Source organism: Lathyrus oleraceus, chromosome 2, assembly GCF_024323335.1.
Source record: "Lathyrus oleraceus cultivar Zhongwan6 chromosome 2, CAAS_Psat_ZW6_1.0, whole genome shotgun sequence".
NCBI classification, from domain to species: Eukaryota; Viridiplantae; Streptophyta; class Magnoliopsida; order Fabales; family Fabaceae; genus Lathyrus; species Lathyrus oleraceus.
In genome coordinates, this window is record NC_066580.1 from 478,697,153 (window position 1) to 478,713,381 (window position 16,229).

The 16,229-nt window shown below is 34.9% G+C and overlaps 2 protein-coding genes across 2 annotated transcripts; one reads left to right on the plus strand and one right to left on the minus strand.

Annotated features, from left to right (window-relative positions):
* Window positions 1-11,303: 11,303 nt before the first annotated feature.
* LOC127120600 (VAN3-binding protein) lies at window positions 11,304-13,582 on the plus strand. Its single transcript, XM_051051081.1, has 6 exons — window positions 11,304-12,015; window positions 12,123-12,495; window positions 12,676-12,852; window positions 12,945-12,994; window positions 13,085-13,142; window positions 13,221-13,582. The coding sequence occupies exons 1-6, from the start codon at window positions 11,716-11,718 to the stop codon at window positions 13,457-13,459; spliced, it is 1,197 nt and encodes a 398-aa protein (XP_050907038.1). The 5' UTR covers window positions 11,304-11,715; the 3' UTR covers window positions 13,460-13,582.
* LOC127120601 (formyltetrahydrofolate deformylase 1, mitochondrial) lies at window positions 13,492-15,301 on the minus strand. The gene is made up of 8 exons (XM_051051083.1): window positions 15,048-15,301; window positions 14,854-14,966; window positions 14,595-14,745; window positions 14,432-14,505; window positions 14,188-14,347; window positions 14,004-14,102; window positions 13,819-13,905; window positions 13,492-13,718 (listed from the first exon to the last, which is right to left on the minus strand). Exons 1-8 carry the CDS (start codon window positions 15,189-15,191, stop codon window positions 13,572-13,574), a joined length of 975 nt encoding a protein of 324 aa, XP_050907040.1. The 5' UTR covers window positions 15,192-15,301; the 3' UTR covers window positions 13,492-13,571.
* Between the last annotated feature and the right edge of the window lie 928 nt (window positions 15,302-16,229).

The window sequence follows — 16,229 nt, forward strand, 5'->3', positions numbered from 1 at the left end:
CCATCCTTCAACCTGAAACCACTATGGACCCTAGATGTAGAGTCGACTGCCTTATTGTTGATCAAACATTGTCCGTAACTGGATGACCATAAAGACAGTTGATAGGTACTCCACGAAGCATGCTGAGGGACATGAGTTACCTAGATGGAATTTGCCCATCCTGCGTAACAGGATAAATGTCTATGGACCCAATATTGAACTGGACAAGGATGACACGGTCTATGCCTTGTGTTCAATATAGACATAAGGGTAAAAGGGTAATTGCACACCTAAGTATTATCATAAAAGGATTTGTCAGATCACATGACATTTTCGTGTCTTGGATAGCAGTGATGTGTTGCTAGATACCGCTCACTATTTATTATGTTAAATACGTGATTTAATATAATTTCCAATGCCGCGAAAACCTACAGGATCACACACAAAAGGGCGGATTAATGAGAGATAGAGTAACTAAGGAACACCGTAAGGTACAATGCACTTAAGTGAATTATAGAATATCGTAAGGTACGGTGTACTTAAGTAGAATACGAAATATTGTAAGGTATCACGCGCTTAAGTGAGTTTAGCATAATATAAGATATGGGCCATATACACTTAAGTGGGCTTTTTAGCTTGCAGCTCACACAAGTGGTTCTATAAATAGAACCCTTGTGCAGAAGCATTTGTGCAGTTGTAATTTTGTTTTTTTCTCTCTCTCTCTCACTAAAAGCCTTCATTCGTAGCAGCTAGCACTGAGATTGAAGGAATTTGTTCGTGTGGACTAAGTAGAGGCATTGTCACCATTCAACGTTCGTGATCACTCCGTAGATCTGCATCAAAGGTTTCAATCACCACAAGAGATAACGATTCTATCACTGATCATGCCCATTCGTAAGGATCACTAAAGGAGAAATTTTTAAATTCTGTTGCATTTTGGATCGCTCTTCTCCTTCATAGTAACCCTGAGATGGCCACCCGTGTTGCTCAACACGACCCGTGTCTGGAGAAAGGAAGTCAGGTGCAAAAATAAGGAGATGACACGGGTGCCTGTGTCAGCTGACACGGCCCATGTCAGCAACCCTAGAAGGGGCGTGTTAGAGCCAGGGCATCAGTCAGCCAACACGGTCAGTCGTGTTGCCTGACACAGCCAGTGTTGGCTTGGACACCTCATTTTCTATTTTTTTCCTATGTTTTGGCCTTGCTGATCTCGGGGGGTATTGTGGACATTTTCTATATCAAATATTTGATCAGTAACTATTTAAGGGACTTTTGGAGATGAAGAACAAAAACTTTCAGACGATAAATAATTTGTACGATCGGGGTTGAAGCGATCAAGAGTTACGGAAGAACGGAGGTCCTTCAAGAGCGGATGCAATTGAAGATCAACGTGATTCCCTTATTCTTGTAATGTCTAAATTTTATATTATATCTTATTTGAATAATATGAGTGGCTAAACCCCCTAATGCCAGGGGGTGTCCCTGAATTGATTGGCATTGGAGGAATTTTATCAAATTAAAATCATTCATTCATTTTGGGAGATGAAATGTACATTTCATCAATCCCCTAAATCCAATGATTTTAATTCAATAAAAGTCAAATCAATCTTGACCAAGGCCCAAGCAAATAGTCGAACATCACAAGACCATAAAAATGGCTCAACATAATTTTTACACAATTAATCAATTAAAAATGCATTAAAATACAAATTAGTTTGGTCAAAACCTAAAATCTCTTCAAAACACCAAATAAATGGCCAATAGATTTATCCTAGTCAAAAAAGGTCAAATAATCTTAGACAAAAAATTTCATGATTTTTAAAAAGCCAAAAGTATTTTTAAATAATTAAAAATATGCACAAAAACATTTAATTCATGAAAAATATCAAAATTAATCCAAAAAATAATTTTAATTCAGAAAATGAAAGAGAAAAATATTTAAAGATTTTTGGTGAAAGTCCCATATTTTTTGGATTAAAAATGAAATTAATATGAATTAAACAAAATAAAGGGATTAAATGAAAAATCAAAAAATAAAAAGAAATTCAAAAAAATAAGGGCCATCAGATCTTCCTTATTAATTGAGGTGGCAAATCTGATGACCACGCACTAGAGTGCACCAAACACCTGAGTCAAACGCGTGGTAACATGAGTCAACCAAAACAAAGGTCAGGATTAAAACGTTGGACCAAGATCAGATGGTTCAAGTCATGCCAACACACCACCAGAGCCCTAGCTCCGGTGATGGCCACCGGACTGGTCCAACCAAAACTTCATGAAAAATAAAAAGTGAGTACACTAATTTAAAGAGAAAATGCTCAGGAGCATGAATCTGGCCTCCATTTCTTTCAATTCCAAGTATATTTAAAGATACATGGATTTGAAATTTGAGGTTCATGATCTGAGTTGCTTTGATTTGACCTTAAAGCAACTCAATCTTGTTGCCTACATTGATAGGACTTAAGCAAACCAAAAATCACAAAGAATAGTGAAGAATTGAGAGAGAATCGAAGAGATGAAGTTTATGAATTTTCACCTTCGAGTTGCTTCAAATTTGCTTGATCTTGATCTGGATTTGCTTGATTCCTCTTCCTTTTGCTTGCAGTGATCAATTGAGATGGAAATGGCAATGAATTCTTGGAGTTTCAATTTCAAAACAGAAGGTGAAATTCAAACTCGATTTCAAAGAAATCTTCAAGCAATTCTATGGAGCGAGGGGTTTGAGTTGTCTTGGCAAAGCTTGGGCAAGGTATTGATGAAGTTCTGAGCTCATAGCACTTGTATTTATAGCCAATCCAAATGCTTCCCACACATTTTCTTTTGAAATCCAAAAATAGTAATTGCACCATGCAAGCTTGCATGGGCGTGTACAAAGCCCAAAGAATGATTGGAATAGGTCCAAAATCGTGCACATGTGATGCTGAAAGCAATTCATTAAGTCATGCAATGTGGAATGGAAATTGGTCATGATAATCTTCCAAATGGTACCATGCATTACACTCATGCATAAGTCCTTCAATATTGATCCAAATTAGATGATATTAGACTTTTTGGAAAGGTAAGACAAAGCGGAACAACTTTCATGATGAACACTTTTTTATTTGAAGCTTGGATCATGATGAATTTTGAGGTGGAAGTTTGAAAAATCAAACATAAATGAAATTTTTCTAAGTACCAAGTCAAATTTTCACTCCTTCCACCTTGAATAACTTTTGTTATGGACTTCAAATGGAAAAATTTCCTTCATAAAAGTTGTATCTATTTCAAACCTCTTCAATTTAGTCACAAATTTGACATCATTTGGATTTGGTATGAAGGAGTTATGCATTCTATAAGTTGAGGAAAATCACTTGTTCAATGGTAATGGCCCCAAATGACCTATAATGTTTCCTCTTGGCACATTCATTTTCAAGTTGAATTTGAACTTACTCAAAACATAAAAGTTGAAGAGGACATATTGAATTTGATCATGGAATTTTAATGGCTTTCATCTAAAAAAATTGAGCAAGTTATGGTCTTAGGGAGTTGCCCTTCTAACTAGGGTTCAGACAAAATGACCTATAATCTTTCACCATAAAAATGACTTTATAAATAAAAACTAGCTCTATACTTTAATATTAAAGTTGCTTGTAATGTCATTATGAGTAACTTTTCTCGTGTAATCATTTTCATATAACAAAAATTGTAGGAGATAGGGTCTAGGGAACCCCAGTTTTGACCAATTGACTTTCTCTGGTCAACCACCATGAACCAACTTGCTAGCTTGACATTCTCTTGATTTTTGGGACTCATGGAGGATCATATATGTGTAATATAAAGTATCCCTTGAAATATTTGATCAATTGATGAAGAAACTTGTTGAGGAAGTCACACAAGATACCCAGATGAATTAGGGCTTCCCAGGCAAACAAGCTTGAAACGCTTGATGAATTCTTGATCAAAATGATATGTGAAGACCATGTGGATCCATATATGATGTATAAAGTCAATTTGAACCATCTCTTGATTAGTATCCTTGCATTTAGGGTCTTAAACCCTAGGTATGAGCTTGATGAGGCATTGGTGGATGCACACACTACCTACAAAAGTAACAAACTATATATTGACATATTTTTGGTATTTTGGTTAGTAAATAATGAAAAATAAAGTATGATACAATCAAATGTGCTTGGTGATCTCTCCCAATGCAAACCCAATGAGTAAGGGGTAAGGAGGATGCCAAGGTGTGATCCCAAAGCCAATTCATATGATGAGATAGCATGAGGGATCTTATGGTCAAAATTGGGGTCTTACAGTGTCTTGGATGACTAGGAAAGTTACGATTGTTTGGTTTCTCACTCATTGGAAGGGTAAAAGATTAGTTACTATGCCTTCCAAATGGAACCACTCGAACATGGAAGGAGCTAGAGAATAAGTTCTTGGAAAGTTTTTTCACCACTAGCCTGTTTACTAAGAGGAGATCTAAGATTGTCAATTCGAGCAACAAGACAGTGACTCACTGTATGACTGTTGGGAGAGATTTAAGTTACTGGTACGCAGCTACACAGATGCCCCTATCATAATATGAACAATATGGAGCATATGCAAATTTTCATTAAAGGCCTTAAGAGTCAAATACATATGTTGCTAGATACTTCCACAGGAGGCACAATTAGATAAATGACTGAACCACAGGTAAAGAACCTCATTGAAAAGATATGCATGAATGAGTGTCATTCTAAAATTGAAAGGTCGGTTAAGCTTGAAACTAGTGGCATTCCCAAAGGTATGTTAATTGTTGATACTCAAACTGCATTATTAGCTCAAATTGAATTGTTAAATAAGCAGCTAGCTGAAGGCTGCTTAAATAAAGCTAACGTGAGCCAAGTATAATCACTTAAGTGTGGCTTTTATGGAGGAGGACATGAAAATGGAAGGTATTCATTGGAAGGGGTAAGTGAAGAGGCCCAATTTGAAATTTCTTAGAAAAATAACCCTTATTCCAATACCTACAACCCGGGATGGAAGAATCATCCGATTTTCGCTAGAGAAACAACCAAAACTAAAGTGGTAACCATGCTATGTAACAAAACCAACAAACTTCCAACTTTCAAATGAGGCAATCACAGTTGGAAGAAACTTTGCAAAATTTCATTAAAGCCACCCAAAATAGATTTGACCAGATAAATAAGAACCGTGAGGAAATGGGTAGAAACCAGACTGAGTCTATCAAAAATATGAAGATGAAGATTGGTCAGCTATCTAGACAAATAACAACTTTTCCTAGCACGAGTGGAGGATTAATGGGTAACACTGTAAAAAATCCTAAGAATGAAACATGCAAAGTTGTTGATGTAGGTTCAGGGGTAATTATTGAACATTATAACAAAAAGACAGTTCAAGAAGGTGATGAATAAGAAAGAGGAGTTACCCTTAATCATTTCATTAATAAAAAATTTCCTTGGAGGAGAACAAAGAAGCAAACCTTGACTGAACCAAATCCTTCTTTACTGGATTATATTAAACCACCATTCCCTATAATTAAAAAGAAACCGGTTCAAGAGGATAAATCAGCGATGTTCACAAAGTTCAAGGAAATGTTAGCTAATTTCCAAGTAAGTATTTCGTTCCATGAAATTTTAGAACTGGTGCCTAAATTTGTTAAATTTATGAAGGTATATTAAATGGAATGAAAGGGAAAGTAGGCAAGGAACACGTAAACATGACTAAAAAGGAGAAAGTGGTAAAATCTCAAGTGTTGCCACCAAAATTAAAAGATCCAGGTAAGTTCATTATTCCTTGCAATATTGGTGAGGTGAATATTTTGTAGGCTCTGTGTGATATTAGATCTAGTATAAATGTCATGCCACTGAAAACGGTAAAAATATTGAATGTGGGTGAGATCACACCGAGTAATATGACTCTCACTCTAGCTGACTTATATGTTACTCAACTGGTTGGTATTTTGCATAACTTGTTGGTACATGTCGACAGACTGGTATTTCCCGTGGATTTTGTAGTGCTAGATACAAAGGCAACTTCAGGAGGATTTGTTATTCTCAGACGGTCATTCCTGGAAACCAGGACAGCCAAGATCGATGTAGAACTGGGTGAACTTATATTAAAGGTCAATAAAAAGAACGTAGTTTTTACTGTGTATGAATGGGCATCAGGTGAAGAGAAGTTGGATACTTGCTATCATATGGAGGAAAGCGGTAGAAAGGTGGACACATGACAAAGAAGAAGAGAATTTACTGGTGTGAGGGTATCCCTTGTGCCTGACGTAACTTAGAATGGATCATCAAGCTAATGACGTAAAACAAGCGTTGGATGGGAGGCAATCCATCAATTTTTAATCAGTTTTTATTTTACATAATTTATTTTATTTCCATTCAAAAACCATATCAAGAGGAAGTATCTACTCTAGCATAAGTTTCCAAGAAGATCTTATTTGACTTTAATAAACAAGTTTGTAGTTGTTTATGTTTTTTCAGATTACAAGTTCTAACTTTAGCATTAAGTAGATGATCCAAAAGACTCTTGATCATCAAATTAGTAACTAGTAACTTGAAGGAGAAGGATGAGAAAATAATCAACGGACTTGTACTAAACCTACAGATACCTCGTCTGGTAAGGTTTGAGTCAAATGCTTCCATTGTGCATTTTCCTTTCTTTTTTAGTATATCCATGCGTGATTCTTTTATCTGGTTTAATTTATTTCCTATTAAGTTATCAAGTTTGATCAACACACAATGAGGCAAGTTTTTTGTTAATAACTTTGAGCTTTTGTAAACCACCATGTAGTAATAGGAATATACGTTTTCTAAACTCTTTGAGCCTAAGCCTTTCTTTCGGTGACGTAGCCTTAAATTCTTAGCCATTTACTTGAAAGATCTTTTCTTTCCACCCTCTTTTTGGAGTTAGATAGAAAGTTTGTTTCTAAGTACATGAAAAAGATTAATTTTGGGATTGCTCTTGGAAGTGAACAACGTTTTAATTTTTGGGTTGGGGTACTAGAGGATATGATCCATAATTTCAAAAAAAAATTGTGAAAAAGAAGCGGAAAAAGACGTTTCTTCAAAAAAAATGAATGAATGACAAAAGAAAAAAAATAAAATTATTAGAAGGATTACAAATCTCTAATACTACCAAAAATGTATGATGAATAGAGGAGAACTAGGAACCTACCTCCAAAGATTTAACCCTACTTTCCTAAATATATCCTACCCTAACATAAGCCAATTTGCAACCTGGAAAGCCCTTTAACGTGTGTGTTGTGATTTCTTTGATGAACTTTATTAGAACATGATCAAGCTAAGTTTAATTGATTTTGCATATTGATTGAGTGATCACCCTATCCAGTGAGTGAGTTATAGTGAGTTGAGAGACAAGTTGAGTACTCGTCAATGTTGAGAACGCTTTCCGAATTCGCCGAATAGAAGTTGGAAGCTAGAACATGGTCAGGTAAAATAAAAATTTAATTTAGTGATGTTCGATTGTTATTATGTGACTTGTTGTCTAATGAAATATGCAGTTACAAGTTAGTTACTTGAGGACAAGCAATGATTTAAGTTTGTGATGTTAGTCAATCATTGCATGTATTTAGTCGAAGAATCGGATAAAAACAAGTGAAAGTCGAGCAAATATGAGAAGGAATGACCAAAGAATGAAGGAAAAATAGTTAAGTGTGCAAATTGTGGACTTAGTGAAATCTTGAATGAAAAAGGAGCAAAAAAGAGTGAAGTTTCATAAATAATCACATCCACCATCGCGCACGCGATGGGCATTAAAAGCTTCATCATGCACGCAATGGTCACTTTTTGGGGCCTTTTTCTAACGCATTCGGGTACCTTTAAGAGGGGAAATTATACATTTTCATAAGGGTTATGAAATTTGGCATTGGGAACACGATTTTAAAGAATCAAAGGGTGATTTTGAGAGCATTGGAGGCCAATCCTTCAAGGTAATTCATATGTTATTCTTCTTTATTCAATTTATATTATAATTTTAACTATGAGTAGTTAAGCTTCTCTAGGTTAGGTTGTCTGATGATGAACCTTATTCAATCTTGTTGGCATTATATGTTGGTTTGACTTTGTATGAATCCTTTGAATTATAATTTTATTCAGTTGTTGCTTAATGCTTTTTATTTGAGATACTTTGGTAATATGATTTTGGAAACATAGGGATTATTGACCCTTAGCCTATGTGTTAGACCTATGGAAACTGTTCTACTTACGCTGGTTGAATATGGATAGGGGACCCCGAGTAGTGGCATAGGGAATTAACGTCATATACATCGCTTAAGCCTGCTTAAGTTGGTGGACTAGGGATAGAAAGCTCCGAGTAGTGGTTAGTGAGTTATTTCGTGAGGGATCGGCTATAACGATTTTGTTAATTCGTTGTGAGATTATAAGGATAAGACCATACATACAAGGCATCATACATCAACAAGATAGGATAAGGGGATTCTAATATGCAACTTAACCATCTTAATTACTTATGTTTCAAACTTTTAATTTCTTTTCCATCTAAAACCTTGACCCCCCCCCCCCCCCCCCCCCCCATTTACTGTTTTTCCTTTACATTGCATAATTTTTTGCTTATTTGAACACAATCATGTGGATTCGATCTTTTATTATTGCGACCCAATCGTTACACTTGCCGAGAAGTCATCAAGTCCCCTTGTATTTCCAACAGATTTTCACTATGACCAAACTAATTACAACTGCTCAAGCACCAAGCAAGATATTTCCAATACTTAAACCCTTAAGTAAGAGACTTAAATGCTCAAGCACACAAGAAAGAGACTTCCAATGCTCAAAACCTCAAGTAATAGATTTCTATGCTCAAGCACATAAGCAAGAGACATCAAATGCTCATGCACTAAACCAAGAGACTCCTGACTCTATAGAAAACTATTAAGAGATTTAGGTAACAATTACAATCATAGGTGTAGACAAAATACAACTCAAAAAGACTCTAAAACTTAAGAACTTCTAAATTATACAAAGTGTTAAAAGGTTCTAAGTCTAGCTAAATTTACTGAGTAACTTCTCTTTGAAATGTCAAGTTTCAGAGTTTTGTATTGTAGTGTATTAGTCTTTAGCTTCTAGTTTTTTGGCTCCTTATATAAAGAGTAAAAAAAGAGACGTTGGAGATTTTCACCAAAAGGTTGGATAACCTTTGTACTTGATTGAACACATCAAGTAAACAACTTTCTGCAAGAGGAATTATCTGTTGAAGCTCATACAACAGTGAAGGTATTTTTCCTTAAGTATTCACATGACCAAAAGATCTCTGATTCCGTCAGAGGTTCCTCGATTGAAGAGATTACAACCTTCAGAGGTCAACTCCTTCAGACCACACTGTTTAGAATCTGCTCCTTGGCTTCTGATGCTTTAGGGTCTGGGTCACCAGAGGCTGGCTTTCTTCAGAGTTAACTTCTTTAGAGTTTAGATCTTCCATCAGAGCCATGGTCTTCATAAGTTATCTTTAGAGCCAGAGACTGGTCTTCAGATCCATAGTCCTCAAGCATTCTTAATTTGTTCTTAGTCTTATAACCCTGCATACTTAAAAAGATGTTAGAATATCCAATCGTTCTTTAAATACTTTGTTATCATCAAAACTCAAGGGATATGGTATCAACCAATTTTGTTCCAACAGATACTCCCTATCACTAGAGGGTGTAAAGCTTGGAAGGAATGGAAGCCTAGTACCTCCTATAGTAGTTTGTGTAACCACAAGATTAATAGGAGAACTGGTTGGTTTTGGTGGGAGTATCACCATCTCTGATGTCGTAGTCAAAACTAACATTTATGACGTGACCAATTACTCCAACAGTTGTTGAAATGCTTGCACCACCAACAGTCATTTTGATAGATTGTTTTTCTACATTCGAAGTGTTGCCCTGGGGAGGAGGGACTCCTTGAGGAGATGAATTTTTCGATGGTCGAGACATACTAACAAACTTTCCACTCCTCAGACGCATAAACGTTCAACAATTGAAAACATTGGAATGTGAGAAGAACGTAAAACAAAAATAAAATCACATACACTCTCTACAAAAGTTTAATTTTTGCGCAAATGTGAATTCCACCAGGTTTGCCAATTTGTTTACTGGTATCTTTAGTAAACAATCACGAGTTTTAGTTCACTTGTAGAATCAAATTCAAAAATCCTAAAGGCCACTTTGTGTAAAATGTTCGAGAAAATATACTTGTGTTGAAAGGATTTCAAATGTAAACACCCAAAGAAATAAAGTAAAAGCGCTTAAATTGAAAAAGAAACTAAAGAAGTAAACAATAATAAAGCAATTGAAACACACGAATTAAAAATGGAACACACGTTCATACGTTTCTAACAAACTCGTTATCTCAGTGAATCAGATGTATGAGTTCTAAAGAAAATAAAATGTGCTTATATACTAGGCACATTATCAACTGGCATCTACGACTAACTCTTAAAAATCCTACATGTATACTATTACATGGACTTTCGTCTTTAACATCTGACACATATACTACTTCACGGGCTTTCGTCTTCTGATTTGTTTTCACGTGTCCTCGACACTTGAACCGCTTCAAACTGCAACTATTGTCGAAAACTTCTTTAAGTCATCCAATATATGGACTCAAGAATATACTAAGTCTGAAACACCTGATGTCATAGACGAGTCGAACTCACCAATTATGTCGGAACGGCTAACATATCGAATTTGTAACTTATCAAAAGTATGACTTGGTTATCTACACTTAACAATTTTATATATCTTATATCCACATTTGTGTCGAAATGTTAAACTAAAAATCTCAGGCTAACAAATCGATAATAAACTCTCTATAATCGATTATGCTTAATTAAAAAAGAATTTTAACTATTTCCAAAAAAAAATTCAAATGTTTATGAAAAAGAGATAATTTTTGAATAATATTTTGTGACAGACTGTATTATTTTAATTCTTAGAGAATAACACACTTATTTTAAATATGCTTTAAGTAGTCAAATATGTTTCTAAATGATCTTCAAGATGTTTGATTCCTTGTCATCTTTTCATCAAAAATATTACTTCCACACTTTTTAATACATCTTTATTCTTTGTGATGTTTTTCATGTTTAATATTGATTACGTGACCATCAATAAAAAAAAATGTTTATTTGTTTGGGAGGAGGACTTGCTTCTAGATGGTTGTACCATAATATATATATATATATATATATATATATATATATATTTGAAAAATAGAATAAACAAATTTACAGATATAGTCTTGAGTAATTATCCTTGTATTATAAAGTTTACCAAATTTTATGATTAATTTACTAAAAATGATGTGTAGTGGGAATAGTGACAAATGTTAGAAGATAACAAAACCATCCTCTACTCCACCGTCCAAACTCCAAACTATGGTCTACTAAAGCATAGTGATATGGATTGGTTCTCCGTAATAGAACCATCGATAAAAGTACCAGTTACCTACAAAAAACGCGCTATAAACTAAACAAACATTCATCACTCTCTCTCACACACATCTCAATATTCTTCTTCTACTACTCTTCAATTCATCGACAACAACCCATACCCACCTATACAGGGTTTTTGTTTTTCTTAAATTCACAACCAATCTTTCCTAAAACATTATACCTTGTCCTTTTTCATTCTTTAATTCTATTATAAAACTTCAACCTCAATTTCTGGTTCTAAACTAAACACAACACTCTTCTATTACTTTAGAATTTTTGAGCGGTTCGAAATTGATGGAGCAGAAAAGTGAAAGTGATTTGTTTCAATTTCAACATTGGAGAAATGAATCATGGCAATGGCAAGGTTTAGAGTTTGAGGATATGAAACAAAATGATCAACTCAAGTTAATGTTATCGTTGCCAGAAATTCGTGAGCCACCAACACCTCTTGAGCCTATGGAGTTCTTATCAAGATCTTGGAGTTTATCAGCTTCTGAGATTTCAAAAGCACTTTTAGAGAAACAACACAAACACACTTTTCTTGAAAACATGCCTGAAACATTGCCAGAACCTATTCCTGTGCCTCAATTAACGGTAATATAAAATTATCTAAACTTATTTTATCTTTTGTTAATTGTTATGTAAATAAGCACTTAATAATTAAGTTGCTACCATTCATGTTTTGTTGTCCTCTTTTGCAGTTAGGCAAGATCATACCTTCTACGAATTGTCGAAAGGGTACAATTGGAAAATGGTTGCATCAGAAGCAGCACGGGGGTGCAAACACGAATGTTAAGAGAAAAGATCGAGCGCGCATAGAGAATGCGCGTGTGCATTCTGCTCTTTCGATCGCTGGATTGGCCTCTGCGTTGGCTTCTGTAGCTGCTAGTAGTGACAATCACTCTAAATTGGATGTTGCTATGGCTTCAGCCACGCAGCTCTTAGCATCTTATTGCGTTGAAATGGCGGAGTTTGCTGGTGCTGATCATGACCGTGTCGCGTCTACTGTCAAGTCCGCGGTTGATATTCAAACACCGGGTGATCTAATGACCCTTACTGCTGCTGCTGCAACAGGTACTTGCTAAAAACGAACCAAACCAGAAAGTTCGATTGTGTTTTTTTACCGATTCAGTGTCTGGTTCGGTTTTTAAAACATTGTTTTCTGTGTTTTTAACTCGTAAGTTCAATTGTGTTTTTTAGTGTTTGGTTTGATTTGGTTTGGTCTGATGGATTCTGTTTTACTTGTATTGTAAGCTTTAAGAGGAGAAGCTGCGTTGAGAGCAAGATTTCCAAAAGAAGCAAAGAAGAATGCATCAATAAGTCCCTATGATAGAGGAGTAACAGAAACACATTGTTCTCCTGTTTCCGAGGGTCAGGTGTGGGAAAACCATTCTCCGTGTGTCGGAGATTTGTTGCAGGTTACAGAAAAAGGTAATTAATCGTTAAAGATCACGCTTAGTTCTTTCTCGATTAATCGGATTAAGGAATTCACAACATGTTTTGGTTGATGTACTTTACTTCAGGTTCATTACGATGGAAACATGTGTCTGTATACATCAACAAGAAATATCAGGTACACTAATTCATGCCTGGAAAACAAATACCGAAGTTGTGATTTTGGAAATAAGAAATTGTATTCAATATTATTTATCTTAATTTTCAGGTCAAGATTAAGATCAAAAGCAAGCACATTGGAGGAACTTTCTCCAAAAAGCATAAATGTAAGCAGTTTTAATCATTAAAATCTCGACTCTAACAATCATATGCTTTTTCTAATTACATTTGACAAATATTTGCAGGCGTGGTTTATGGAGTTTGTAACGAAGACTCTGCGTGGCCATATAGAAAAGAAAGGGAAGCTTCTGAAGAGATCTATTTCGGCCTCAAAACTGCACAAGGTCTTTTAGAATTTAAGTCCGAGAGCAAACTTCACAAGCAAAAATGGGTTGATGGGATAGAGTTTCTACTCGGTCATGCCAACTCGGCCGAAGCAACAGAAAAATCTATGAATTTGTTAAATATTAGTAGCAGCACTTGATTTGTTTGGATTTTGTATATGCCTCAATAGGGTAGAACATATAAAATTTTGCCAAACAATGAAACTCATAAGAATGTTACATTATTACAATATATATAATTGATGTTTGTCCTCAAAATACAACAGTACTCTTTTCTTCGTACGGTAATACTCGAAGCTCGCAGTAAGATCTGATAGCCATTGACAGACATTGTTTCTCGAGGTTTTCTGATTTCTGCACAAAGCTCTGCAAGTCATCCCTATGAGAAACTCTTTCAACCTGCAGTTGAAAAGGTTGTAGCACAGTTTATGAATGAAGCAAACCAATTTGATTCAAATGAGTGTAAAAAAGATAAACAAGTTTTCGAAGTTTTGTTCACCATTTGTTCAATTATAGGTCCAGCATCAACTCCTTCGGTCACAAAATGACTAGTTGCACCAATTAATTTCACACCAGCTTCATAAGCCTGCCAAGATAATCTATCATAGTAAACACATTTTCACCCGCATATAACATAAGTGATTGTTATATAAGTGCTTATGTATAAGCTATTTCGAAAGTTACCTGTTTACATGGATTTCCGCCTCTAAATGATGGCAACAAACAATGGTGAATGTTAATTATATCCTTCCCATAGCTTCTTAAAAATGTGCTTGATATTATCTACACAAATAAACCAATTGTCACAAATTCACAATATATTACTCTTAAGAAATATTGAAAATTCAAATAGTAATGAAGCATTTACCTGCATATATCTTGCAAGTACTAAAAAATCAGTATTTTGAACCAGCTTTAAGATATCGTCTTCTCTTTTATTCTCCGGTGTTGTTCTTAAATAATGATAAGGAATATCGTGCCTAGCAAGAAAGCGAATCACTTCGCTTTCTGGACCTCGATCATGGTTACTGTCAAATGTGGATAGTCGAAGACAATGAGTAAGATCGAAAAACGAATGAATCGGTTTAGCTAAGTAGTTTCTTAAACTTCACCTAATTACACAAGTTATATCCACTGGTAATCTTCCATCTTGCCATCCATGTAATGAATCAATCAGACAGTGATCCTGCAACAACATAAAAAATAAAAAAAAAACTCGTTCGTATAATCGATGTTAGACTAACCACTCACATTCGAATCAAACATGAAACTAACCTGGTTTGATGCAAGAACAGCAACCTTATATCTAGGATCAAGAGATGGGACCCTTAAGATAGATCTCACAGCATTAAATTGTTTAGAAAGCTTTAAGAAATCCTCATCCATTTGTAACCGAGGCCATTTAACATGATCAAAAACAAAATCACTGTAATAAATTAACAACATGAGAAACATAAAATGATTCATTTGAATCCAAAAAAAAAAGAGACAGAAACATCAGCAAAAGACACTAATTAGTAATTAGTATTATTACGTTCTAGAGTAGAAGAGTCCTTTGTTTTGAGGTACAAAAACATCAGCAGCAAGAATGTTACCACCCTTAGACGCAATACAATCTGATAGTTTTGCAACTATTCCAATTTCATCCTATGACAAAAAAACAAATTCACTTGTTGTGACATTGGATGATGATAATTGAATGAAGAATATGAATGTGAAGTGACTTACAGGGCATTGAAAGACATGGATACCATGTGTGAGGAAGGAAGTGTAGTTTCTGTAGGAGAATCTAACAAGTTGGGAGGTGAAACCAGAACACAATCTTGGGATTTTCATTTGGGTGTCTTGTGCAATTGTGTTCACACAACGCATCTACTTGTTTTTGATATTTAGATATTATTGAAGTCAAGAGCATTTTTTTAAACATTATATACGTGGTCAAAAACATTTTGAATCTTTAAAACAAAAGAAAAACAAACACACACAATTACAAACAAGATATGTTTTGTATACTTTATAATTAACTTGGAAGTGATAACTCTATTATCTATAGTTGGGACGATCATTATCCATATTCATCTTTTTGTATTTTTTATACTAATTATAGTATTTTTGTGACAAAAAGTTGAAAGAGGATAATATTTAATAATTAGAATGTATTGTGAATAATAGGTATAGTTAGTTTTATTTTTAGTTTGTTTTATTTATATTGAATTAATTGTCATCTTAGGGTAAGAATCCATTAAATAAAGTTTGTTAGATTTGGATTCTTCCTCTATTTAAATAAACCAGCAAATTTGTTTTTTTTAATAAATTTAAATTATATTTAAAAATGATAAAGGATGCCTTAAAGATTGCATAAATCAAAAAAGTGTAAGTTTTAGAAAGTCGAAGGATTAAAAATCGGACGAAAATCAGAATCGAAGGAGGTGGATCGTGGGTCGGCGGTGGTGCTCGGTGGTGGACCGTGGTGGACCGTGGTGACGGTGGAGGACCATGGTGACGGCGGAAAAGGTCGCGGCGGGGGGACGGCCAAGGCGGTGCGACAATCAGTCGGCGGGTCCGTACAGTGGTGGCTCAAATGTATCCATATTGTGGGTCGTACGTTTTTCAGATTTTTTGATCATCCATCATGTTTTCTCGATTTACATGTTTTGGTTCAATCCAGTTCATGGATCCATTTGTTAATGAGTGGGGTTTTGTGTTTTGTTATGCATCTGTTACGTTTTAGCAATTATAAATATGTATTTCTTCTGATATTGTATTTGTGATAATCTTGAGAGCTTTAGAGTCGAATGGAGAAATAAGGGTTTAGGAAATTTCAAGGGTAAACATAGAAAGACGATGGTTTTGGGAAATCTTTGGAGTTATTTAATGAGATTGAAAAATATTTCTAAATATTTTAGGTTT

Coding starts and splice junctions, on each gene's coding strand:
- LOC127120600 (XM_051051081.1), top strand. CDS start 11,716: ATGGAGCAGAAAAGTGAAAGTGATTTGTTTCAATTTCAACATTGGAGA. Junction 12,496..12,675: donor TACTGCTGCTGCTGCAACAG/GTACTTGCTAAA, acceptor TTGTATTGTAAG/CTTTAAGAGGAGAAGCTGCG. Junction 12,853..12,944: donor GTTGCAGGTTACAGAAAAAG/GTAATTAATCGT, acceptor ACTTTACTTCAG/GTTCATTACGATGGAAACAT.
- LOC127120601 (XM_051051083.1), bottom strand. CDS start 15,191: ATGCGTTGTGTGAACACAATTGCACAAGACACCCAAATGAAAATCCCA. Junction 14,506..14,594: donor CTGTTCTTGCATCAAACCAG/GTTAGTTTCATG, acceptor ATGTTGTTGCAG/GATCACTGTCTGATTGATTC. Junction 14,348..14,431: donor GATATAACTTGTGTAATTAG/GTGAAGTTTAAG, acceptor CACATTTGACAG/TAACCATGATCGAGGTCCAG.